Source organism: Prionailurus viverrinus, chromosome A1 (genome assembly GCF_022837055.1).
Source record: "Prionailurus viverrinus isolate Anna chromosome A1, UM_Priviv_1.0, whole genome shotgun sequence".
NCBI lineage: Eukaryota > Metazoa > Chordata > Mammalia > Carnivora > Felidae > Prionailurus > Prionailurus viverrinus.
Window position 1 is genome coordinate 73,960,487 of NC_062561.1, and position 25,626 is coordinate 73,986,112.

At 40.4% G+C, this 25,626-nt stretch overlaps 2 protein-coding genes across 5 annotated transcripts in view; both read right to left on the minus strand.

The window, feature by feature from the left end:
* CCDC168 (coiled-coil domain containing 168) overlaps positions 1 to 12,246 on the minus strand; it is a 29,396-nt gene extending 17,150 nt beyond the window's left edge. The window contains exons 1-4 of the mRNA XM_047855896.1: positions 11,813 to 12,246; positions 11,652 to 11,685; positions 11,509 to 11,548; positions 209 to 4,587 (exon numbers count right to left, since the gene is read on the minus strand). Of these exons, the coding sequence (XP_047711852.1) occupies positions 209 to 4,587; positions 11,509 to 11,548; positions 11,652 to 11,685; positions 11,813 to 12,238 (4,879 nt within the window). The 5' untranslated portion in view covers positions 12,239 to 12,246. The remainder of the gene's footprint in view (positions 1 to 208; positions 4,588 to 11,508; positions 11,549 to 11,651; positions 11,686 to 11,812) is intronic.
* Positions 12,247 to 16,916: 4,670 nt separating this feature from the next.
* Positions 16,917 to 24,221, minus strand: TEX30 (testis expressed 30). 4 transcript variants are annotated; one of them, XM_047868465.1, is made up of 7 exons: positions 24,106 to 24,221; positions 23,078 to 23,385; positions 20,700 to 20,773; positions 19,997 to 20,227; positions 19,184 to 19,235; positions 17,988 to 18,193; positions 16,917 to 17,377 (listed from the first exon to the last, which is right to left on the minus strand). In XM_047868465.1, the coding sequence occupies exons 3-7, from the start codon at positions 20,712 to 20,714 to the stop codon at positions 17,204 to 17,206; spliced, it is 678 nt and encodes a 225-aa protein (XP_047724421.1). In that variant the 5' UTR covers positions 20,715 to 20,773; positions 23,078 to 23,385; positions 24,106 to 24,221; the 3' UTR covers positions 16,917 to 17,203. The 4 variants fall into 4 exon arrangements, with proteins under 4 accessions (XP_047724421.1, XP_047724428.1, XP_047724410.1 ...); XM_047868472.1 differs by lacking the exon at positions 23,078 to 23,385 and having other exon boundaries at positions 24,106 to 24,211; XM_047868454.1 differs by lacking the exon at positions 24,106 to 24,221 and having other exon boundaries at positions 23,078 to 23,727.
* Between the last annotated feature and the right edge of the window lie 1,405 nt (positions 24,222 to 25,626).

Sequence of the window (25,626 nt, forward strand, 5' to 3'; positions counted from 1 at the left end):
GCTAATTCTAATGTGTTTTCCTTTCTTTCAGATTTAGAAACAAAGGGCTCAACAGAACCAGAAGAATGCAGGCACGTCACTTGCAAATCTTTTGGTAACTCTGAATTGTTTTCCACAAAGTAAGAATCTAGTACCCTTTTCGGGTTTCTACCAGATGGTAAGTCACACTCTGTCATGGTGTTGAAAATGTTATCAAATGATGAGTTCTCTGCTTTGGGAGGTGGACTCTCGGCACCCATAGGGGCTGTTATGGCATGTTCTGTTTGGCTGGGTTTCTCGAGTTCCTCGCCTTCTCTAGGAGCCATCTGGAGGCTAGTCTGCAAGGCAGTTTGTGCAAACCATGTTTGGTGCTGAGCATCTTGCTCCTTTGTTAAACAGCCCAGTGCTGTGTACTGTTCGTCAAGGTGGGTCTCCTTCCCTTGACATGCATCGGGCCAGAGATGCTGGGTATGCTGCGAAGCTGCCTCTAGCAATGTTTTCTGCTCCATTTCCTCTCCGTCTTTCACTTTTTCTTCTTGCTCATGGAATGCACTACACTTATCAAAGAAATCAACATACCGTGGTCTCACTTCCTCTGCTAATTGCCCTTGCTTTAACTGAGCGTGACAGAAGCTGTTTGTCTCTCCTTGTAATCTGCTATGCATAGGAGAAAAAAGGCTACTTATAAAGTCATATACCAATCCATTAGCTTGGTTGATCTTCTCCAACTTGGCCTTCGCCTCGGAGTCCAATTTCTTTCTATGACCTGTTCTATTAAATACTTGTGAAACTGACGGCTTCACTGTATTCGTTGGTACAGACTTGGGCTTCACTGGACATTCTGTGTGTGAGAATCGTACTCTGTTTTTATTCACTTTTGAGTGAGTTAAAACAGGCATGTGGCAATTAAAAGTCTCTGAATACATTGCTGGTAAATCTTTTGGTAGTTCTGCCTTTGTGTCTGCAAAAAAGTAACCCATTTCCTTTGTATCCTTTCCATAATCTAAAACATCACTTTCTCTTGTTTGGTTTAAAGGGTCTCCAATCACTGATTTTCCTGATGTTGGAAGAGGTATCTCCGCATCTGCAGTGCGTTTTAAGTCTGCTTGTGTTGCTAGGCTTTTCTTCATATCCTCAACATGAAATAGATCCATTATTGGGTTGTCAACAGACTCCACAAGACTTTCTCCAGATGTAACTGGTTGAGGCATTTCTTCCTCTGTTTTGAACTCCTTCTCGGGATTTGCATTCAATCTGAGGTGCCAGGGACCATGAAGGACTGCTTCTGGTCGAGCTGCTTCGTCCCCTCTCACTTCATCTTGCAATTTAGCTTCTTCTAGTGTGTTTCCAGAGTCATTTCCTTTGTTAATAAAATTGGAATGCTTTTCTTCCCTTTTATCCTCTGATTCCTCTTGGTTTGGCTTGGTATGGCCGGGATTCTCCACATTGAGTCTGCTGTGCGTTCTAATACGAGGCACAGTAGACATGTGGGGGTAAGTAACATTCACAAGCACATCAGACACAATTTTATCTTGGGGTATCTGTTTAGTTATGATCTTAAAATTGCCTCTCAATCTTCTCCTAAGACTTGGTATACCATTCCTACTGATATTAGGCATCAGTAAATTTGCTGGCTTCTTTACTTTCATAATGACAAGTTTGGGACCGAGTACCGTTTTTGCTCCTGACCATTTTCTTCTGATTTTCTGCCTTTTGAAACATGATAAAGGAAGTGTGCGGATGATGAACAACCCCAGGGCAGCTGCAGGGAAAACTCGTTTTAAGTCTTCCTTTTCCTCCGCAATATGATCATCTGGTATCTTCCTGGGGCTTCCACCAAATGGGACATCACGTTCTGTTGTATCAGTTAAAACACCACCCACTGGTGAGTTCTCTAGCACTGTAAGAGGATTCTTCGCATCTGCAGTCTCTCTGCCTGTAGGTCTGTCCGTGATTTGCTTTACCTGAACTTGAAATGGATCCATTGTGGGGCATGAACCAGTCCCCACAATTGTTTCTGTAGAAAGAGTTTGTGGTTGTACCTCTTGCTCTTTATTTGGGTTTTTTCTACTACCTGAACTGCTCTGTTTAATTTCAAATCTGACATATTTAGGCTTCTGCTTTAGTTGCAGGCTGACCCTGAAATCTTGTTTCAGCTGTGGAACTGCTTCTTGTAAAGTTGGTTCCTCTTCCTCTCTGTCATGTTCTTGTGGCTTTTTAATACATCTCTCCTCAATGTATTTTGCATCCGATGCTTTCTTTTCATCTGGTAATTTCTCTTGCTCTACCACTGAATAACTAAACCCTGTTGTTGATGTATCTGTCTTGGCTTTTAATCTGCTCTGCATTTCCATAACAGGCGGCCCAGAAATGGTAGTGTCAGTGGCATTGTGAAACGTTGCAAATATTCTTTTATCTTGCATATTTATGTTGCTTCTCGTGTTACATTGCAGTCTCTCACTTTCACTTGGGTCATCACATTCTGTCACATGAAGGATTAATGGTTTCTTTTCCTTCATAACTGTATCTTCTGTACTCTCTTGAGTTTTTACACTTGCTACTTGCTCACTGCTTTTATGCTCTTTAGTTCCTAGTGAAATGAGCAAATTGACCTCTGAAGTCTCCAGAACAATTTCCAGAAAATCTCTTTCCTTTTGTATATTTCTGTTTGGAAAGCACCTTTGTGTTTCTGGCGAATTAGTTGGTAACTCCTCTCCATTTGAAAGTGGAAGATGGGAATTCTCTGTACTTTTTAGGTCTTCCTGTGTTTTCATTCTTCTGTTTGATTCCATTTCAGGAGAGGAAGCAAATTTTTGCCAAGGTTCTGATATAGCTTCTTCTAAAGGTGCCTCATGCTTTGGAATATGCAGGTCAGATGTTTTTTTACTATTGGGGGCATGGAACTCTGCAATACCAATTTCTTTTTCTTGTGTAATTGGGTCTTTAAGAGACAGTTTATTCTTCCAGTTTGTTTCTATTAATAAAGAACAAGGTGCTTTTAATGGAAAAGTATTGACCATGAAAGACTCTTCTAGCCAGGATGGAAGTTTTGCTGAGATGTTTTTTTGTCCTTCATTTTCTCTGCCATGCTGCTTTACATTTTTAGCATTGCCTGAGGTTCCTCTTTTCTCAACAGACCCCACACAACTGACATTCTCTGCATCTAGTGACTTGTTTTGCTTCAGCAGAGAATGTCTATGTCCTGTTACACCTGGCATGACTTCTACTAGTTTTTTTCTGGAATACCTCTTAATATAAGGAGGAACAAGCTTTGAAAAGTAAAGAAGATGCAAAGCTATATCTGATACACCTTTCCTTGGATGTAATTCTTTCTTCTTAGCATTATATTTGCATCCTAACTTGCCAGGTTTTGAAGTGTGGCATACTGTCATTTGAAATACCCATGGAGTTGGTGGTTTCTTCGACTTTTGAGATGAAACTTTGCGACTAAGTTTACTTTTACTGTGTAATGCTTTTCTCCAGTTTTTCTGCCTTTTAAAGGTAAGTGAAAGAGGCACTGAGCTATATACAGAATACTGGTTTAATTCTGAAGAAACAATTTGTTTCTGGCCCTCTGGCTTTACACTCCTTATTTGGAGCATCCCTTCTGCAAATGAATTTGGACTTACAGTTAAAACTAGAAATCTGGCATTCTTAAAAATAGCATTTTGCCCCTGCGTTAAATGTTTAATCTGGTTTGAATCTTCAAACCAAACAGAAGAATATTGGGTCTCATGTAAGTGTTTATTATCAGACTCTAAGCCCTTGATTGAATGTTGAGTCTCAACAGAATGTGGGACATTAACCAAATGTTGGCTTCTGCCCATAACTTGGGTCTGGAAGGAGTCTTGTGTGCTGCTGGAAAATGGCTTCCTAATCAAATCTTGAGGCAGAGCAAAATATCTGGCCATGATATCAGGCTGGCTGTTGACTGATTCTTGGTTGTTAACAAATTGTTGGGCTTGACTAGTAAATCTGGCTTCATAAAAACCTTGATTCTGAATAGCATTTTGTACTGGAAAAGAATCTTGTGCTTGGGTAGGAATATGCATTCCAAAAGAATGTTGATTTTGAATCAAGGACTCTTGAGGTCTTGCGTATGGAGAAGTAGTTTTACTCTCTAATATAGTTTTGGGTTTTAAAGGAATTTGATTTCTCACAGTTTCTTCCAGAAGTCTGACTTGGTCTCTGGAAAGAAATAAGTGGGCAGGAGGACATGGTGCCATATCTAGACCTTCACTTTCTCTAGAGATGCTAGAGCGTCTTGAAAAGTTAAAGTCAGAAGAAAATGCTGGATTTTTATTTTTGTTGGTTTTCAATATTGCAAATAATGTCCTTGATGAAAATTGTGCTGTTTCATGTTCATTTTCATATCCTCTATGGCTAAGAAAAAATTCCTTTACTTCTGAATGAAACAGTGACAAAGATGAGCTAGTCCCATGTGAAGATGGCATACGACTTTCACTAGAGTAACTTACTTGATATTTACTTTCACTAGTACCTGACCATATTACTTCATCTGTTGGTGAAACTCTATCTTCAAAGTTACCTTCCTTGTCTTCAGTTTTAAGTGATGAAGTAATTGTTCTTACTGAAAACTCATCAACTCTGAATATAAGAAAACAGTTTGTAAATGAGTTGTCATTTAAGACATATTTCAAACAAGAACTCTCTTCTAGATTTAAGGTAACTCAATAGAGTATAAGAACACAGCTCAATATAAAGATGAATTGAAAAGTCATTATTCACATTACAGAATAACTCATAACCTAGTTCCACTCATTGAATAAATCAATCCACTGACAAAGTGAAGTAAATTATTCTCATTTCTCAGAGAATGAGGGATTTTTACCTCAAAAACCGATCCCAAAGTCTATTTTAAAAAATTATTTATTTATTTTGAGAGAGAGAGAGAGAGAGAGAACAAGTGAGGGAGGGGCAGAGAGAGAGAGAGAGAGAGGCAGAGAATCACAAGTGGGCTTTCCACTGTCAACACAGAGCCCAACTCAGGGCTCGATCCCATGAACTGTGAGATCATGACCTGAACTGAAACAAAGAGTTGGAAGCTGGACGAACTGAGCCACCCAGGTGCCCCTCAAAGTCAACTTTTGACAGCAAAGAGTCAAAGTTGCAAGTTAAAATTACAGTAAAACTTTGGTTTGTGAGCATAATTTGTTCTGGAAACATGCTTGTAATCCAAAGCACTTGTATATCAAAGCAAATTTTCCCCTAAGAAATAATGGAAACTCAAGTGATTCATTCTTCAACCCAAAAATATTCATATAAAATGATTACAATACTGTAATATAATAGAAAATAATAAAGGAAATACAAAATATGAAAAAAAATAAATTAACCTGCACTTACCTTTGAAAACCCTCGTGGCTGGTATGAGGGAGACAAGAGAAGGGTTATTGTGTAGAACAACTTTCACTATCACTGACAGTCTCACTGCTATCTATTGGCTCAATGGACTCTTTTTCTGCATGGGGGCCATTTTATATACTCGCATGGATGTTGACTACAGTACAGTATTAATAAATTCTTGTCATACACTGTATTTAATGTAACTGGAAATAAGACAGCAGAGGAAAGGGTCTGTATCTGCAGGCAGCCTGACCTAGAATGAAGCAAAGTATTCCTAAGCTTACTGTTGTGTGGAAAAACAAAGGACTATCCATAGGTACTTTGAAGTGACAAAAAATACACTAGTGCCAGTTGTGGGCACCTTCCAAAGTTCTGAAAAATCACTGCTTTCTGCCAAACACTGTAGCCTGAGACCAAGCATCCGAGCATGGGAGATGATCACCCACAATCTCGCAGAGAAAAAGAGAGAGAGAGAGAGGGAGAAGAACCATTGTGATCATGTGACATTCGGTGTCATGTACTACCCACATTGCAAAACATCACTCATTTATCAAGTTAAAAAGTATCAAATGTTTGCTTATCTTGTAGAACACTTGCAGACCAAGTTACTCACAATCCAAGGTTTTATTGCATATCCTTTTACAAGAAATATCAGTTTGTTTCTGTTCTCTGTATGCAAATTTGACAAGAATAAAAATATTCTTTTTTTTAAGTTTATTTATTTATGTTGAGAGAGAGTAACAGACAGAAAGCATGTGTGCATGACAGCAGGGGAAGGGCAGAGAGTGAGGGACAGAGAGAATCCCAAGCAGGCTCCATGCTGTCAGTGAGGTGCCTGATGTGGGGCTCGATCTCTCGAACTGTGAGATCATGACCTGAGCTGAAATCAAGAGTTGGATTTAACCAACTGAGCCACCCAGGCACCCAAAGGTTAAAAATATTCTTATGGATGGGCGCCTGGGTGGCTCAGTCAGTTAAGCATCTGACTTTGGCTCAGGTCATGATCTCACAGTTTGTGAGTTCAAGCCCCACGTCGGGCTCTGTGCTGACAGCTCAGAGCCTGGAGTCTGCTTTGGATTCTGTGTCTCCGTCCCCCTCTGCCCCCCCCCCCACTCTCTCTCTCTCTCTCTCTCAAAAATAAATACATATTAAAAAAATTTCTTTAAATATTCTTGTGGAAATTTATTAGATACAACAGAAGAATGTCCAATACCATAAACTAACTGTAGCTTTCTATATATAAACCCAGATTATTTTAACAGCTGTTTATTTCTGATTGAGAGAAAAGCCTACATGTTAGGTCAGTGCTTCTCAGCACAATTTTGGATTGGAATAATGATCATGGAAGTGGACTCTCTAACATCTATTCTACATCAAATGATTAGACTAAGTCTAACATAGTAATCTTGTTTCCACTTCCAAGTGATTAGGTTAGGTGCGGACATGAACTGATCCTAGAATAAGACAAAGATTTGTAAGGACTTATGGAGAAAGCTGCCTTGTTCCTAAGAAAGACACAGAGAAAAATGGCCTTTTACTTCCTCTGGACATTGCTGCTCTGATTTTGAAACTCTGATAGCCACCTTCCCCCCCCCCCCCCCCCCCGCCCCAAGATAAAACTAACACTGAGAAAGGCAAAGGGAGAGATACAGGACCTTAATGAACTTGTTGGTCTACTGTATCAATCCATTCTGCAACCTATTCTGCCTCAGGATTCCCATTATATAATATCATAAATTCTCTTAGTATGACAGTGTGCATCATGGTTTTCTGTTCCCTGGGAATGAAAATATCCTAACAGATACAGGAAGGATACATAAGCATTCTGGGGAATCAAGTGACTCCAATAAGTTACACCAGTGTCGAGACATAATTAGGATAAAATTTCATCAGGGCAAGAATGTGATTATTCACTTAAGGTTGAACAAATAGTGAGAATATAAGAAATACAGAAAATTGATGTCTGCATGTTTCAGGAAAAAGAGGAAAGCTTAAATGCAAGACATGTATTTCAGCAAAAATACTGTGTTTTTAAACATAATAAGACAATGGTAGATAATTCTCATATGTTGAGCCAACCATGCATTCCTAGAAACAATCTCACTTGGTCACAGTGTATAATCCCTTTGATATGCCGCTGGATTTGGGTCGCTAGTATGTTTTTGGGGATTTTGCTTCTATATTTATAAGGGATATGGGTCTGATACCTATCTTGCACACCAGCTGTACGTACTGTCCATTTGATGACCTCCCAGGCCATCGTATTCTGGTTTCCTATTAACTCCCTGGTGTCTCCTTCTCAGTGTCCTTTGATGGCTCCTCCTCTTCTTCCCGATCACCTTGAAGTGTCTCAGGGCTCAGTCCTTGTTCCTTTTCTCTTCACACAGTCCCTCTGAAATCTCATCCTCTCTTGTAACTTTTAATATTGCCCATATGCCAACAACCACCAGACTTAGTATCTCTACCAAACATCTCTTCCAAAACACTTATCCACTATCTCCATTGGATATCAACTCAGTATCTCTAATTCAACAAATGCAAAACAAAATTCCTGATCTCCCCATCAAAACCTGCTCCCCTCAGTTTTCTTCATCTGGGTTTTTGACCACTGCATCTTTCTACATGCTCAGGCCAAAACTGTCAGGACTCATTTTTGTCCCCTCTCTCTCTCACACCCGCACCCTGTTGACTCTACTTTTCTAAGCACATCCTGAAACCAACCACTTTGCACCACGTCCCACTGCTGCCACCCTGGTATCAGTCACCTTTATCTCTCACTTGGATTATTTTCAATAGCCCGCCCATCTGCTTAGACCCTTGACTAAATATAGTCTACTCTCAACCGGCAGAATAATCCTTTAAAAATAAAAGATAGACAGAGGTGCCTGGGTGGCTCAGCCAGTTGGGCGTCCGACGCTCAGTTTCGGCTCAAGTGATGACCTCATTGTATCCTGAGTTTGAGCCCCACATTGGGCTCTGTGCTGGTGGTGCAGATCCTGGTTGCGATTCTCTCTCACTCTCTCTCTCTCTCTCTCTGCCCCTCCCCTATTCATGCTGTCTCTGTCTCCCTCAAGATAAATGAATAAACTTAAAAAAAAATTTTTTTTTAACATAGAAGACAGAACAGGGGCGTCTGGGTGGCTAAGTCAGTCAAGCATCCGATTTATGATTTCTGCTCAGGTCCTGATCTCACGGTTCCTTAGTTGAAGACCTGCATGTGGAGCCTACTTGGGATTCTCTCTCTCTCCTTCTCTCTCTCTCTCTCTCTCTCTCTGCCCCTCCTGTGTGTGCTCACTCTCTCTCTCAAAAATAAGTAAACTTTAAAAAATAAAATAAAATAAACTCTAAAAAATAAAATGTAAGGCAAGAATCATTGCTTTTGTATTCAGTAATAGATCTCAGGGGCCAACAGCAATGCCTGGCACATAGTTGGAACTCGGTAAACATTTGCTAAGTGACCACTCACAGCCTGTAGGTTTCTGATTATTAACCCTCATCCACAACAAGCTGACCCAGACATACAATCGAACCCTTTCTTTTAGTTTAGTAAGTGGGGGTGGGGGACGGAAATCCACATACACAAACCACCCATAAATGTGGCTCAGAATTGAAGGCAGAAATGGAGGGAAGTTGGTTACAGCAACACAAATAGCACCCACTTAAACATTAGACATGTCTCTCCACTTTTGAAATGCCCTTTGGCCTCTCCCCAGCAATCTGAATTGGCCTTCAAAGTTTTAAAAAGAAATCCCCACACTCCTAGGAAAAGACTAACAGGTCTATAGCCATGATAACAAGTAAATATCCATAGTTGTAAATCCATTAAGTCATTCAATGGACTGTAGTCCTAGGACAGTCCTCTAGTCATAGTAACAAATAAATACGAAATCTGTTTTTAAATCCTTTTATCAATGATAACTCCCTTTAGGAGATACACTTCTAAAATAACCTGTCGGTGACAGTCATATAATGGTGGCAGACTCTCCCAGGAACACACTTCTGAGGCTGTGGTCAATCTCGAAACAAACCATCCCCCAAAACCTGATCAATGTAAGATAAGCGAGACTACGCTGGGCCAGCAGGGCTCTCCCTGATCTCAGATACTGAGTGCTGGTCTCATCCTTCAATGTCCATTATGCCATTCAGTCCTGAGCCTCACCTCTTTCCCCCTGCTCCTCCTTCCTCTATGCTCACCCCTCCACCCTTCTCTTCTCTCCCATCTCATAAGCAAGACAGAATTCACTCAGTCTCTGATGCGATGCACTTTGACCAGTGTTATGCATGGGCTTCTACCAATATTCAAGCAGTTTCCCTTCAGAATAATTAAAGATGCTCTCCTAAACATAGCTCTGTCCCCCCAAAATAATTCTGGTACCAGGGCAAAGTATTTTTGCTTTGTTACATATATCATTCTAACTAAGAGGCAATTCTTCTAACTGCTATTTGAAAAGTAAGGAAATGGAGTATCAGTGAGTTTAAACCAAGATCATAGTATCATTAAGAGGAGGAACTATGATCTAAACCCAGACTTTTTAAAATTCAAAATGTGTGTTTTTTCACTACAATATGCTGCCCACCACCATAGGAGCCATATCTTTTCCCTGTAATAATCATAATTGATTGCACAAGCCCTGCTGTTTCTTATTTCCTTCCATCTACTCGTGTCCTGGAATACCCTCCTTACCCTCCTAAATGGCTGTATTTTTTTAATTTATTTATTTATTCCAAAGGAGAGAGAGAGATGCAGAGAGAGAGAGAGAGAGAGAGAGAGAGAGAGAGAGAGAGAAAGAATCCCAAGCAGGCTCCATGCTGTCAGCACAGAGCCCAACACATGGCTTGATCCCATGAACTGTGAGATCATAACCTGAGCAGAAATCACCCAGGCACACCCTGCTGTCCTTTTTTGATTGATTTTTATTTATTCTTTAAAATTCAGCTCCAGGGGTGCCTCGATGGCTGAGTTGGCTAAAGTACCAGCTTCAGCTCAGGTCATCATCTTGTGGTTTGTGACTTCAAGCCCCGCATCAAGCTCTGCACTAACAATGCAGAGCCTGCTTGGGATTCTCTCTCCCTCTCTCTGCCCCTGCCTCTCTCAATCTCTCTCTCTCTCTCTCTCTCTCTCTCTCTCTCTCTCAACATAAATAAATAAACTTTACAAAAATAAATAAATAAAATTCAGCTCCAGCATAACCTTCTTCATGAAGCCATCCCCAACACACCTGCTGGCTTAAGTATCTCCTCAATATTCTCTTAATGTATCTATCATCATGCTACCATACTGCAATGCAATTATCCTTTATGTATATGTCTCCTCCACAAGAAAGTAAGCTTCTTGGGGTGCATGGGTGGCTCAGTCAGTTAAGCGTCCGACTTAGGCTTAGGTCATGATCTTGAGGTTCATGAGTTTGAGCCCCATGTTGGTCTCTGTGCTGACAGCTCAGAGCCTGGAGCCTGCTTCAGATTCTCTGCCTCCCTCTCTCTGCCTTTCCCCCACTCATGCTCTGTCTCTCTCCCTCAAAAATAAACATTGAAAAACATTAAAAGGAAAAAAGTGAGCTTGTGGAGAACAGACACTGTCTCATTGTTTGTAACCCAGTATCAAACACAATGTTCATTGTAGACGATATATCTAATAATTGTCGAATTGGTTTTGATAAGAGCAATTCAAATATTAATAGCAGTTAAGACTAGTGCTGTCATATTTAATCCCTAGCATCCTTTGGGATGCTTTGGGATTGTATAAACAGAGTGTCACTTTTGCAGAACCCAGCTTAGGGTTTCTTGGCTTGCGGTAGGTGCTAAATGATATTTTTTTCAATTGAATGATCAGAACTGGTGTTACTGCTTCTTTGTGTGTGTGGGGGGAAAGAGATTGGATAGGGAAGCAAGTTACTAAACCTCTGTAAATGTTCTTTTTCCTCATTTGTATAAGCAGTAATAATACACCTCCTTGGAAGGTTAATTTTAATAGCATATGAAAAGTCATTAACACAGCTTGGAACAGAGCAACCATTAAAATCAATGTTAGACTGAATTATGACTTTGAAGAGCTGTGGTCTTTTTTACATATGGGAAAACGCTTTTCTGTAATTCAGATGTAAATGCAATTTTGAATAGAACAAACCCAACCTGTTTCATTTAATTTCACAATGTATCACTTACCTTTCTTCCGAAGGTGAAGATGAACGAATTGACCAGTTATCTAGAGATAAGTGGGAAGTAAAAAAAAAAAAGTCAGGACACCAATAGAAGCAACTCCGGTTGAACAAGTTTTATATTAAAATATGAAATGATATAATATTTACCAAATTTCATGCTTTTCAGGCAACAGTCTTCCTTCTATTTCAAGGGAGACAATAAGATAAATGTTAAAGGAGTAACCCAAATGTCAAAGTTAAATTTATAATTTATTCTCATGTGTGATTTTGAAGAACAGGGGAGAAAGAAATCAACCATTTGTTCTTACCTCCTGGGCCCCTGAACTACCTTTTTCTGGAAGTACAGGTTTCTTATGAAAGGATGTATAAATCTTTATGAGTATTATCTCAAAAATAATTCCTAGGAAAATTATAAAAAAGATTGCCATCCAGTCATTTTGAGTCCAGGACTCTACAAGTTCCCACAATGGCAAAAATGTATTATCTTCCAGTCTATTCCGCACCGCTCTTTTAAAGAAAAAAAATTCCATTGACATTTTTATGTAAAATGTGAAATAGGTTGAGGTCTCATTCTGAAGTCTTCGATTTTGGATGCTCCAAAACACAAAAAGGTGGTATGCCCATCTCATAACCCCATGCAATGCTCTGCCAGAAAAAAATGTCCAGTGCTGCTCAGTGTCTTGATCAAGTGCAGCAGCAGTGACGGGTCTGGGCCTACGCACAGCACGTGTCATAGTGGGTATTCAACTGAGCTCATATCAACTTACCTTAGCAATAATGAAAGCTCACTAGTGAGACATGTTTGGTGCTTTAGTAGTTTTTTAAATTTAAAAATTGTAAATAATCCTTTATTAATTTCACAAAAAGAAAATATAATTCTATAAACAATCCCTTCGTACAGTTGATTACTACCCTGTAATTCAAAAAATGCAGAACAAACTTGAATTAGACATAGCCATTTTCTAGTACCACCAGGAATACTGCATTTTGTGCTTGTGGTTAGGAAAATATGAATGTACTGTTGACAGAGTTAGTAAAAAACAGAACAAAAAACTAAAGGAAATGCTGCAGTTTGAGTTTCAGACAGATACCAAATCATTTTTTAGTATGTCTCACTGTCACTGGGTGAGATATTATTGTCTGTCTCTTATGGGCCTGCCTGATTTTGTTTTCTTAAGATAGAACATCTCATTTTATACTTCTTTTTGCCAGAGGGGCCTGTTAGCAATGTTCCTCAACAATCTACTGTTACATGCTGAAAACCAAAGGTACATTCTGGAATTGTCTGGTGGTGAATTCCCTTTTTGCCCTATCTCTAGTGATTCCAAAGAACGGCTCCTTGTGAGGCTTCCTGATGTCAGAATTCGCATGTATTTAAGAGCCAGGTTTAAGTACTGCTCACTTTCTCTCAAAGTCTAGAAGGCATACTCAATTTCTCTTGCCTGACAGCAGGCATTCTCTAACTCATTTAATGTGAACTACTGTAAACAGTACTCAATGTCTTAACACTTTATAGTTCCTGAGACCTTGCAGAGCTTTATGGCAGTGAATCCCTGATTAGTATGCCTCAGACTAGCTCTGTAAGAACTGACAAGGAACCGCTCATGCTGATGGGGAATGTGCAAGAGGTAAAGAATATCCTCCTTTAGAGCTCTGTCATGTTTGTTCCTATGGGCTTGCCTACTAGGGGCGCCTGGGTGGTTCAGTCAGTTAAGCGTCCGACTCTTGGTTTCAGCTCAGGTCATGATCTCAGGGTTCATGAATTCGAGCCCCGTGTCGGGCTCTGCACTGATGGCACAGAACCTGCTTGGGATTCTCTCTCTCCCTCTCTCTCTGCCCCTTCTCCTACTCACACACTTGCTCTCAAAAATAAACTTAAAAAAAAAAGTCACCTAATTCTGAGTGTAGACACTGATGTCCTTTACACCAGAAACCGCTTCCTGTGTTAATCTCAAGTAAACTGCATAAAAAGTAAAGTGCTAAACTGGATTTATTTCTTAAAATTATGAAAACAATAAAAAAATAATGAACACCAGAGAAATTCCATCACTAATAGAAATATAGACACAAGAGAACACTCCAAAAAATTCTGTTTAAGTTTTAAAATATCTATTATATGTACCAAGGTCACATTCTTCACACTATTTGGACATTGTGAAACTAAGCTTTTCCTTTTTTAAAAAAAAATTTTTTTACATTATCCATTTTCGAGAGAGAGAGAGACAGAGCATGAGCAGGGGAGGGGCAGAGAGAGGGAGGGAGACACAGAATCTGAAGCAGGCTCCAGGCTCCAAGCTGCCAGCACAGAGCCTGACGCGGGGCTTGAACCGACAAACCGTGAGATCATGACCTGAGCCGAAGTCGGACACTTAATCGACTGAGCCACCCAGGTGCCCCTAGGCTTTTCCTTTTTTATGTATCAGGAAAAAGTCCCAATAATAGGTGTATAAAACAGCAATATAAAACCAGGGATTGCTCATAGTGGTTAGAAATTCTCCCTTTATAAATATCTTAGTTCAATTACAAATATTCAGTAATGAATATGTAAGGCACTGAACAACTAAAAAGGGCTCTATGGATACAAAGATCAGTGAAAATCATTCCCTGACATGGGGTATTTGTGATGTGCAAATATGCCAATAATTTACTGAAAAGGCAGCATGTGAACAGAGAGGAAGATACTACATGAGTTCCAAGGAGGGCTACTTGGTTGGAGTAATTCAAAAAAAAGCTGTGAAGGGGGAAAGAGAATATAAGCATGTTAAAGGATGAGGAGGATTTGATAACAGGTGAGGACCAACAAGAAAGTTTCAGGAAGACGAGGCAGAAAGCCTTGTTCCAAAACTTTGTGTTGTCCAGGTTAACCGGAGCGCTCTGCAGGGCTGTGCAGTGTTGTCCAGGTTCATAGTATGGGGGAAATCGGGCTACAATGTTGATAGGGCCTATTGTGAAGAGCTTTGAACCAAGGACTTCAACCTTAGTAGTCACTTTTGGAGATCCATCAACATAGTTTTTGACTTGAGGGTGTCAATTGGTTTGTTGAAGCAAGGAGACCACAAAATAGGAAAATCAGTTAGGTGACTGCTGTTACACAGAAGAGAACTGGTGAAGGCCTGGATTAAGAGTAATGGCAGCATAAACAAGAGAGATGACAGAATCAGACACTGAAACTCATGATCTGGCAACGTATTTATAAGGAACAAATGGATTTGGAAGGGGGTAGAAAAGCTAATGGTGAGGGAGAAAGGATTTCAAGATAACCCCCAGGTTCTCCACCTGGAAACCACGGACATTGTGGATCAGATCCTGCTTTGTTACGGCTGGCTGCCATGCGCATTAGACTGCTGGCCGAATCCCTTTCCTCCGCCTATGGGATGTCAGTAGCACCGCCACCCCAGCCATAACCACCAAAAGTTCCCAGACGTTGCCAACGTCCCTTAGGGGGCCAGATCACTCCTGGTGGAGAACTACTGGTCTAGGTGGTGGTCGTGCTATTGAGGGTGCCCACCAGAGGTGGTGCCAGGACAGCTCTTTAACCATAATCTCAAACTTTTCCCTGCAAGACATGGCAAATCTGTGAGGAGCAGCTGGGCCCTTTTCACAAGTGTTCATTCCAGCCCTAGACATACCATTCATCTCTCTGGGAGCTGTACACTCCCCAGCCCTGCCCTGGTACACAGCTCTCAAATGACAAGCTATTTCACCAATCAGGAAGTTTCTTACAAGTAACTCACGGAAAAATCAACTTTAAAAGACCATCTACGTCATCTCTATGTTTGATGTAGTATCTTTGGTCACCTATATTATCCCTATAGTTTAATTTGCCAACAAATATGACTACATAGCCTGGTTAGTAACCTTTTAACCTTCTTCACTGTCCTTTTTATGTTATGGTCTGCTCTATAGTACGTTTTCCTTTTTATTTTCCCATTAGTTTTATTTCTTTTAATATTAATATTTCCCAATTGATTTGTATTTGTTTGTAGACCATAATTATATTTGTCAGCTCTGGATGTGTTTTATGTGTTTCTAATACCTTGATATCAGTAGTGTTTTAAAGTTTCAAATGTTAAGCAATGATTATGTACTATGTACTATTTTTTAAAATTTAAGCCTTGTCAGGGGTGCTTAGGTTGTTCAGTTGGTTGGTTGAGTGTTTGACTTTGGCTCAGGTCATGATCTTGCAGTTTGTGAGTTCAAGCCCTGCGTCGGGCTCTGTGCTGACAGCTCAGAGCCTGGAGCCTGCTTTGGATTCTGTGTCTCCTCCTCTCTCTGCCCCTCCTCCCATCCTCATGCTCTCTCTCTTTCAATAATAAATGTTAAAAAAAAATTTTAAGTCTCGTTTAAGAAATTTAGTCAAAAAGTAACTATTATATCCTGAGTGACACTGACATTTTGATTTCATAGTGGTACGTAATTTCACTCTAATATAAACGATTTGGACACTGGTACCCAAGTTTCTGTTCTTTATGCACTATAAGAAAAATTAACAAATAATTAAAATCCATGGACCCCACCAGAGAATGAGGGACCTCAAAAGTCAGCAAGCTGTCCAATCCACCTTGAGGCTGTCTGAAGGGCCTAATATTAGAGCAGTAGAGAGGCCAGGAAAAAAAGAGTCAGTATCTTACTGTAGAAAAACACCCTTCACTACAAACTTACACATCATCAGCCCCATCACATTTTGTGCCCGTCGTAGGAAACACGGACACTGTGTTTTTAATATATAACTCAACACCATTCCAAGTCCAGTCCAGGTATTGACTGAACTTCCTAAGACAAAATGAAGTGCCCTAGTCTACCTAGATTTCAGCACAGATGTTAGTCCTTATTTCATTCTCCTCTTATTCGGAGAGGTCGAGACATCAAGTTCCTCTGTTATAGTTAAGCTCTAAGTATTTACTCATCTTTGCAAACCCAATCAAGCTTTGCCTGTAATAGGCCTTCAGTAAACATTTACTTTTTTAATGTTTATTTATTTTTGAGGGGGAGAGACAGCGTGGGTGGAGGGGTAGAGAGAGAGGGAGACACAGACTCTGAAGCAGGCTCCAGGCTCTGAGCTGCCAGCACAGAGCCCAATGCAGGGCTCAAACTCACAAACTACAAGATCATGACCCGAGCTGAAATCAGACGCTTAACCGACTAAACCACCCAGGTGCTCCCGGTAAACCTTTCTTGAATGAAAGTTGTTACTTCTTTCCAAAAACAATGTTCAGGGTCCCCATATTTGAAAATGTATCTTCCCTCCTATCCCTTAACTGAGATTTAAAAGATTAGGTGAATGAGTGTATACATTCTATAAAACTGACCACACTCAGCACAGTAATGTAATGCTTACTTTCCTTTTTTAAAGACACTGCTCTGCAAAATTAGACTACTTTCTCAGTTGCACAGAAAATAAGACAAAAGTTCTACTGTAACAAAATTCAAATGTTTAATTTTTTTCAAAACTTAACTATATTAATGAAAATAAATTATATGTAGACCACCTTCAGTATTTGTACATCATCTTTATACAACTATAACAGTGCTTTCAAAAGATATTTTGTAGAGAACATTAATTTCACAATTAAAACATGTTTTAAAAATGGGGGAACATTAAATTCATCTGAAATATCTCATAATGCAAGAGGTATGCTGTTCTTTATCAAATGAACTGTATTTGTATCCAAAATAACATGGCTTTTAGCTAAATACAATTATTTCTTGTCCATTTCAGTGATTTCCTGGATCCAAAACAAAATCTGTGTATTTATTTCTTTGAAAACATCATTTGTTGAACGTCCTTTCACTGCCATGGAATGGTTTGCCTTCTCAATCCAGTGGATTTTATTGGGAGCTTGCATTTTCTGTGCCACTTTCTCCAACAAGTTCTAAAGGAAAAAAAGAAGAAGATACTAGACTAATAATGCTCTTTTAGTGTTTAATAAGGATTCTCTCTCTCTTTCCTGCACCGCCTATACTGGCATCCGTTCACTAAATATTTATTAAATACTTACTCTACAGACAACTTTCGAGGCAATGGAATATGCAAAGAAATGTCCACAGAAGTGGCAGTCTACGTCTCAGTTACAGCAATACCACAAATAGATCAAGTACTCATTATTGGCAATATATAGTAACATGTACAAGTTATTAACTTTTTCTCAAGAGTCAATTTTATAATTGAAGAGGCTGCTTGAATGTTGAAATGATAAAAACAAATGTATAGTCTAGTAATCCCCAAAACACAAGATTCAGATATTAATCTTTCATTCCCAAATAAGAGTCAAACCATTTAGCAACTCTTTCCAGGCAGATGAATTCTGTCAGTATGCTTATATTTCTCGGTTCTCCAAAGCAACAGGTAACTAAGTCACAAAACTAGCATTAGTCCAATCAGCACCTTTTAAAGAGACTGAAAGCTGCAGGTAAGATCTTGTTCCCAAGATAACTGTCTTTCATTCACTCTCTCATTTACACAAACATCAAGTTGTAAATCACCTTTTCACACATTTCATCTGCTGAACCTGACACAAACAATACAGGATCTTTTATACGATAGAGATCTTCATCTCTAAGTTTATGTTGCTGCTTTGGATGGTGCAGTGGGTAAGAAATACAAATGAGACCTCGAACAAAAGCATCAGCATCATCTGGCTCAATATGGCACATTACAGAAGCAGCTGCTCTTGAGCCCATTGAACGACCTAAAATCAATTAAAATTAAGTTCAGTTTGATATATAAACATTCATATAAAGAAGTGGTGATAATATGGCAAATTAGATTTCATTTACTGTTCATCCATCATAACTGCATCACTTAACTCCAAAAGGTGGCAATTAACAAGCTGTGATACCCATAATGGACATCTATACCTTCCTTATATAGAGCTAAAAATGATCCTAAGTCAAAAAAAAAAAAAAAAAGGAATTATTTTTCTGAAGAATACTTAAAGATCCTTGTGAAGGAATCATTTTACAGAGGGTGACTCAGAGATATAAATAAAAGGAGAGATCTTTGGGTTACAATACATATCTATGAGGTTTAAATCTACTTTAAACATATAAAGTACCTTGGTATTATACAAGAAAGTGACTTACCAAAACAAAACAAAAAATCCTTAAATTAGCTTCCTGTCATCAATTAATTTTAATTCTTGATTGCCTGTTCCTGTATTAATATTAGTAAATTTATTTATTTTTTTTTTTTATTATTTTATTTTTTTTTTATTTTTTATTTTTTTATTTTTTATGAAATTTATTGACAAATTGGTTTCCATACAACACCCAGTGCTCATCCCAAAAGGTGCCCTCCTCAATACCCATCACCCACCCTCCCCTCCCTCCCACTCTCCATCAACCCTCAGTTCTCGGTTTTTAACAGTCTCTTATGCTTTGGCTGTCTCCCACTCTAACCTCTTTTTTTTTTTTTTCCTTCCCCTCCCCCATGGGTTCCTGGTAAGTTTCTCAGGATCCACATAAGAGTGAAACCATATGGTATCTGTCTTTCTCTGTATGGCTTATTTCACTTAGCATCACACTCTCCAGTTCCATCCACGTTGCTACAAAAGGCCATATTTCATTTTTTCTCATTGCCACGTAATATTCCATTGTGTATATAAACCACAATTTCTTTATCCATTCATCAGTTGATGGACATAATATTAGTAAATTTAAAAGCAAGTATTATAACTTACCGCCAAGGAAAACACCTGTCAATTTGTATTCTCCTAAGGTCTTTAGGTAATTCTAGAAAAACCAACCAAAAAATTATCAATTCTTCTCCTATAAAATATTCGACTGGAAAACCAACATATATTTCCCATCATTACTGAAATGTATGAAAATCTTTGTAAAGACGACCATAAAATCTTAAGGGAGTCTTCTTGAAAGAGGTAACCAGTTCTTTGAATTTCCAATCATGCTGTCACTATCAAATCATATCCTGGGTAATACAGGCAAGTAAGTGAGAAAAAAAAAAATCACTTCACCAGTCTAAAAAATTCAAGATTCAGGTACTTAAATATTTTTAAGAATTACATTTAAAAAAGCCAGTAAAAGCTTCCAACTGATACAGAATGTAATAACACTAACGTCTAATTTAAAGCCCTGAAAAATCTATCAAGTTTCAAATAATCTGGATTTTAAAAATTTCAACTTTGTTTTATCCAGGGATTTTAGTTTCAAACTGTGCTATATTTATTTGTACATTCATAGTATGGTAGGCAAATATTCAGAACTATATAATCTGAAGTTATGTCATTCCAGTAAGAAAATTATTATATCACAAATGGCTTCCCTTGGCAGTACCATAAGATATTTATGATGTGAGCATTCATCTCCGTGGAAACTGACAGCAAAAAAGAGAAATCCATTATACAGCTTTCAGATACTGTTGAGTTTCTAAGAATATTCATTAAAAGTTTTTTAAAATAAATAGAATTTATCTTAAATGTATTAAGAATTTTACAACAGAATTGTTATAAGTAAATATAAAGAAATTTTCTTACCAAAACTGATTTATATGCCTTAATTCTATGTACAATATTAAGGCCTTTACAGGTAAATCTCAGGCAAAAAAACCCATGAGATGCAAGATGGGATGCCAGTGACATCAAATGAGGAAGATTCATATCTCCTGACGCTCCATGTGTAAGAATTATTCCATATGTTAAGCTCTTGTTAGGTACCAAACAAACAGCATCTAGTAATTTATTTCCAAAAGGTATTTTTAATTTAACCTGGAATTCAAGAGAATAAAGGGATCAAAAATTACTTCCTTGCCTATTCAGACAACTGAACAACTATATGTTTGTTTTGTGAGACCCATGATTCACATGGCCTCTAAATAAAAAGTACTATTAACAATAGCTAATATTTAAGTACTTATTGTCAAGTACTGTAAGTGCTTTATATGTATTAACTTATTTAACCTTCCTAATAATTCTATAAGGTACTATTATCACCTCCATTTTATAGATGAGAAAACGGAGGCACAGCAGGTTAAGTAATTTGCCCAGGTTACATAGCTACTAGCTAGGATTCAAACTCAGGTAGTTTGCTCCAAAAGTCCTTACTCTTAACCACTAATGTTACTGTCTACCACAGTACAAATTGAAAATAAGAAAATTACTCTGGAGCCACATGACTTTTAAAAAAAAAAAAAAAAAAAAGGAACCCTGAAGATGCAGAACATATGAAAATATGTATTACCTCTGTATGATTCATTTTCACTGTTGAGTAACAAACTTAAAGTGCATTACATCTGAGAAGCAAAGGACATCTCCCTGAAAAGAAGATTCTGTTGTGAACGGTGGGTTGGCAGACATGGACATGACATAAGAAGTATGAATGAACACATTCAGCAGCTGAAATAAACACATTTAGAACTACTTCTCTAAGAACTGGTGCCTTTACATATGCATTACTCAATTACTTCCAAGGTTCCTAAAACCATGGGCACCCAGAATTGGTTACAGGGCCAGGTGTGGGAATGGCAGATGTTATCTAAGAAAAGCCAATATGATACCTTGACATGGAAATCTTAACAAAATTCATACCAAAGTAGAATGTTGTATCTTGGCATATATGCATATTTTTTCCCTAAGCATCTTTATTTTCAACCAACTATCTTTAACTTAATTTCACAGTATCTTTCCATTAACTTATTTCCTTATCATCATTCAGTTCTTCTTCCTACCCTGCAAGAGAAGTATGTATCCACACCTTTTGTCAGGTGACTTTGCAGAGCGTCCCAATATGTACTGTACATACATCTCCACCCTAATGATTTAGGCCTTGACTATGAGACACTACATTAACTAATGAAATATATGCGAAAGTTGTAATGTGCCACTTCTGAGCTGGCACATAGCAAATTTCCAGAAGCCCCCTTGAACTCCCATCCCCAGTCATGAGAAAAGCATCTTCCAGGTATTTTTGCTTTTTCAGCCTGGGTCCCAGAACAAAGATAACACGCTGCAGCAGATATGAACCCGAAAGTAAAGTCTGGAGTCCAGCCTCATCCAGCCAAGATCTAAGCCACTGAAGAACCAAAAATGCTGGCCTGAAGAACCCAAGAGCATGAAATGTTAGGCCACTGAGATCTGGGGACTGTTATACAGCATTCCTTCCTATGGAAGAGATCTCTTATTATTCAAGGTATAACCAACACCATGATCTCCATTATCCATCTATTTTTTCCTGTTAACATTTATTCATTCATTCATGGAATAGAGATAATAACAGAGTTCAAAGTTCAAAAGGTACCAAAAATATACAGTGAAGTGTCCCTCATTCCATTTTTGCCTTGCTACCCAGATCCCTTCTCCAAAGTCAACCAATATTACCTGCTTCTTCCGTATCTTTCCAGATATTTTATACATATATACACACACACCCCTCCTTTTTTTAATAAACTCATATTTTTCTGAATCCCCCACCACCTAACATACATCTTTTGTTTACTCTTTTCTCTATACAATGAGCTTCTTTCATTGTGTTTTATGGCTGCAGAATATCCCAAGGGAAGGTTGTGCATATTTCACCAACCATCACTGACACTGATTCTAATCTTTTGCTAAAATACCGCAATGAATGGTATGCACCTTATTTTCTCACGTGTGTAGACCAATTTTAATAACTTTGTGGGAGAGGAACTGCTGTATCAAAGGGTATATTCACTTGCAATTATATTTTTTAAGGAATACATTCGATTTCTGAATAGGCAATATTTGCATATGTTACAAAATTTTTAAAGGACAAACATGTAAATAGTTAACCCTCCTCACATTCTTTTCCTCCAGCCATGGAGTTTCCTTTCCCAGAAGTAACCACTATGACCAACTTATTTTTTTTTAAGGTTTGTTTGCAGGGGTGGGGGGAAGGGGGCAGAGAGAGGAGGAGAGAATCGCAAGCAGGCTCCATGCTCAGCATACAGCCTGATGGGAGGGCTCGATCAACCCCTGATCCCATGAGGTCAGGACCTGCGGCGAAATCAAGAGTCAGGTGCCTAACTGACTGAGCCTCCCAGGCGCCCCCACTGTGACCCGCTTAACTATCTTTCCACACGTGTGTGTTATGTGTGCAGAAAAGTTTTCTGACTTGAGCCTGAGGGGAATGGGTCTGGCTACAAAAATCCTGGGGTTTTGGTGGGAGAAGGAGAATAAAGGACTTCAGGCTTCAGCGTCCCTGCCTTCAAAAACACAGCCCCCTAGTTAACTGTGCCTGAGGTCCCCTGGTTCAAAGCTCCGTCCTCTGTTCTCCCAAGAGCCTCCCGCCTTCTAGTGGGAGAAGGCAGTCACCCAACAGTGTGAAACCGGGAAGGAGATGCGCACATCTAATTACCTCTGCAACAGATTTCACCTAGGTGCGGCACCCCCAACACCACTTCCTTCGCTGGCAGCTGCCAGTTTGTGTGTCTTGTATTCAATTGTTCCACACTGTTCCTTGCTGCAGGTTTAGAATTACACTGTTTGCTAAGAACATTGGCCTTCCGGACCCCACTACTTTACTGCTATCGTTTCCTTTCCCATTCTCTCCATCGTTTGAATTTAAGTCTTCTAAAAAAAAAAAAAAAAAAAACCCTTTACTGTAATTTTAGTGAGATTCCAGGAGCCAGTATTCAATCCACTTTCTTGGCCTAGAATGCTCTACTCTCCCGAAACCACCTGGATGTTTGGGTTCTTTCGGAGAAACTCTACGGCCCGCCAGGTTTCCGGATGAACAGTCCACTCCTCACAGCTGGTGCCCTTGTTCTCCACCGGCTACTTCGGTTACCAACGAAACCGTTCCGGGATACGGGGCAACCCGGTCTCCGCAGTCTGGGTTACGACCTCTGGTTTCGCATTCGGACAGGGCAGGGCAGGGCAGCAGTCTGGCTCTGCCCCACGGTCTTCAACTGTAAAAGGAGAGCCACAGGGATACCCTGAGGACGAATCTGCAGTCTCCGTACTTGGCGAGCATTCCGGAGGGACTTGTACGACGACCACGAATACCGGGGGCGCAAGAGGCGATCACGTCTCGTGCTCAAGGACCTGACACGCCACGACCACCCCAACTTCCAACCGAAAAACTGCGCGGCCATCGTCCAGTGTGTCCACAGCGGTGCGCTGGAGGTCACGGGCGAGCAAACACGTGAAGAGTTCAAGTCTTCCGGAGGCCGATGACCTGGCCGGGTGGGTGCACACCAGACAGCACGCGGGACCAGGGCAGAAATTCGGAGCAACCCCCCCCCCGCCCCCCGCCAAGAATTTAGGGTTCCAAGGCACCTGTGAGAACCCTCTCGTGCACTCAACTGGCGCGCGTGCGCGGGGTGAGCGGTGGCCGCCCCCCGCCCCCGGGGCCCGGCGCGACCCCCTCACAGCTCCGGCCGCTTTGGCTCTCCCCGCCCGAGCCGTCCCCTCACTGCGGCCTCCCCAGCGGCCAGGAGGGCGAAACCCCGGCGGTCGGGCCCGCGGGCACCGCACTTACACCCAACGCCTCACGGAGGCGACCAGCAGCCGTCGAGGGGCGCCGGCCGCGAGCCCTAATGTTTCAGACGGGGCCGCCAGGCGCGCCAGCACCTTCCTCTGGAGCCCGTCCCCCACCCAGCGGCGCCAACCGCCGCCGCCGCACTTACCGGGCCCGGGAAGGTGGCCGAGACCGCCTAGCCGTCCGCACTCCCTTCACGGAACAAACTACCACGCTCGAAGCGACCGCCTCGCCGCACCCGCCAGCCCGTTTCGCATCGGCGCACGCGCGCGCAGACCCCGCCCCCCCGGGCGCGCGGGCGGGCGCGTAGGGCACGCCGGGAGCGGGAGTTTTCCAGCCGCTTCCGGGTGACTGGGGCGGGGGTTGCTCGCTAGCAAGCTGGTGGTGGGTGGTGAGTGACTTTCAGTCCCTGCCTCACCCAATGACTCCCTCCACGCTGGACCGTTCCCCGTGTCCCAGCCGCTCCATTTCAACAGTGGCACAGGTCAATGAACGTGGAGTCAACTCTGATTATTCATTTTCTCACACCAAACAATCGGCCAATGCTGTTGACTCTATTTGCAAATATATACAAAATCCAACCACTGCTCATACTTCTGCCAGACTGGTCGGAACCCCCACCCCCCACGCCTATCAACTCTGCCTGGATTACAGAAAGAGTCTACTAAATGGTCTCTTGTTTCCACCTTTACTTCCACCTCTTTGCTACTTGAACAATTCAGCAACCAACTAGACCCTGTTGAAATGTAAACACCGTCTCCAAACCTTCCAGAGGCTTCCCATCTGTCTCATAACTAAAGCCAAAGCCTTACAATGACCACTAAGGTTTTATATTGTTTACACATATTTTTTGTTTCAAGTTTTTATTTAAATTCCAGTTAGCTAACATATACTGTAGTATTAGTTTCGGAAATAGAATTTAGTGATTCATAACTTGCACTTAACACCCAGTATTCATAACAAGTGCCCTCCTTAATGAGCATCACCCGTTAGATCATCTTCCATCCGCTTCCTCTTCAGCAACGCTCCGTTTGTGCACTGTAATTAAGAGTGTGTTTTATGGTTTGCCTCTCTCTTTCCCCCTATGTTTATCTGTTCTTAAATTCCACAAATGAGTGAAACCATATGGTATTTGTCTTTCTCTGTCCTGACTTATTTCGCTTAGCATAATATACTCTAGCTCCATCCACACACTGCAACTGTCAACATTTCATTTTTTTTATGGCTGAGTAATATTCCATTGTATATACACATACCACATCTTCTTTATCCATTCATCAGTGGATGGACATTTGGGATATTTCCATAATTTGGCTATTGTTCATAATGATGCTATAAACATCATGGTGCATGTATCCCTTTGAATCAGTATCTTTGTATCCTTTGGGTAAATACCTAGTAGTGCAATTGCTGGATCAAAGGGTAGTTCTATTTTTAACTTTCTGAGGCACCTCCATGCTATTTTCCAGAGTGGCTGCATCAGTTTGTATTTTCACCAACAGTGCAAGAGGGCTCCCCTTTTTCCATATCCTTGCCAACACCTGCTGTTTTCTGTGTTGTTAATTTTAGCAATTCTCACAGGTGTGAGGTGATATTTCATTGTAGTTTTGATTTGTATTTCCCTGATAATGAGTGATGTTGGGCATCTTTTTCTGTGTCTGTTAGATGT

Excerpts from the sequence above, each read along its gene's own strand:
- TEX30 (XM_047868465.1), bottom strand. Across the intron at positions 19,236-19,996 it reads AGGCATATAAATCAGTTTTG|AATTACCTAAAGACCTTAGG; the intron begins GTAAGAAAATTT and ends TGGTTTTTCTAG. Across the intron at positions 18,194-19,183 it reads GACAGGTGTTTTCCTTGGCG|GTCGTTCAATGGGCTCAAGA; the intron begins GTAAGTTATAAT and ends AATTGATTTTAG.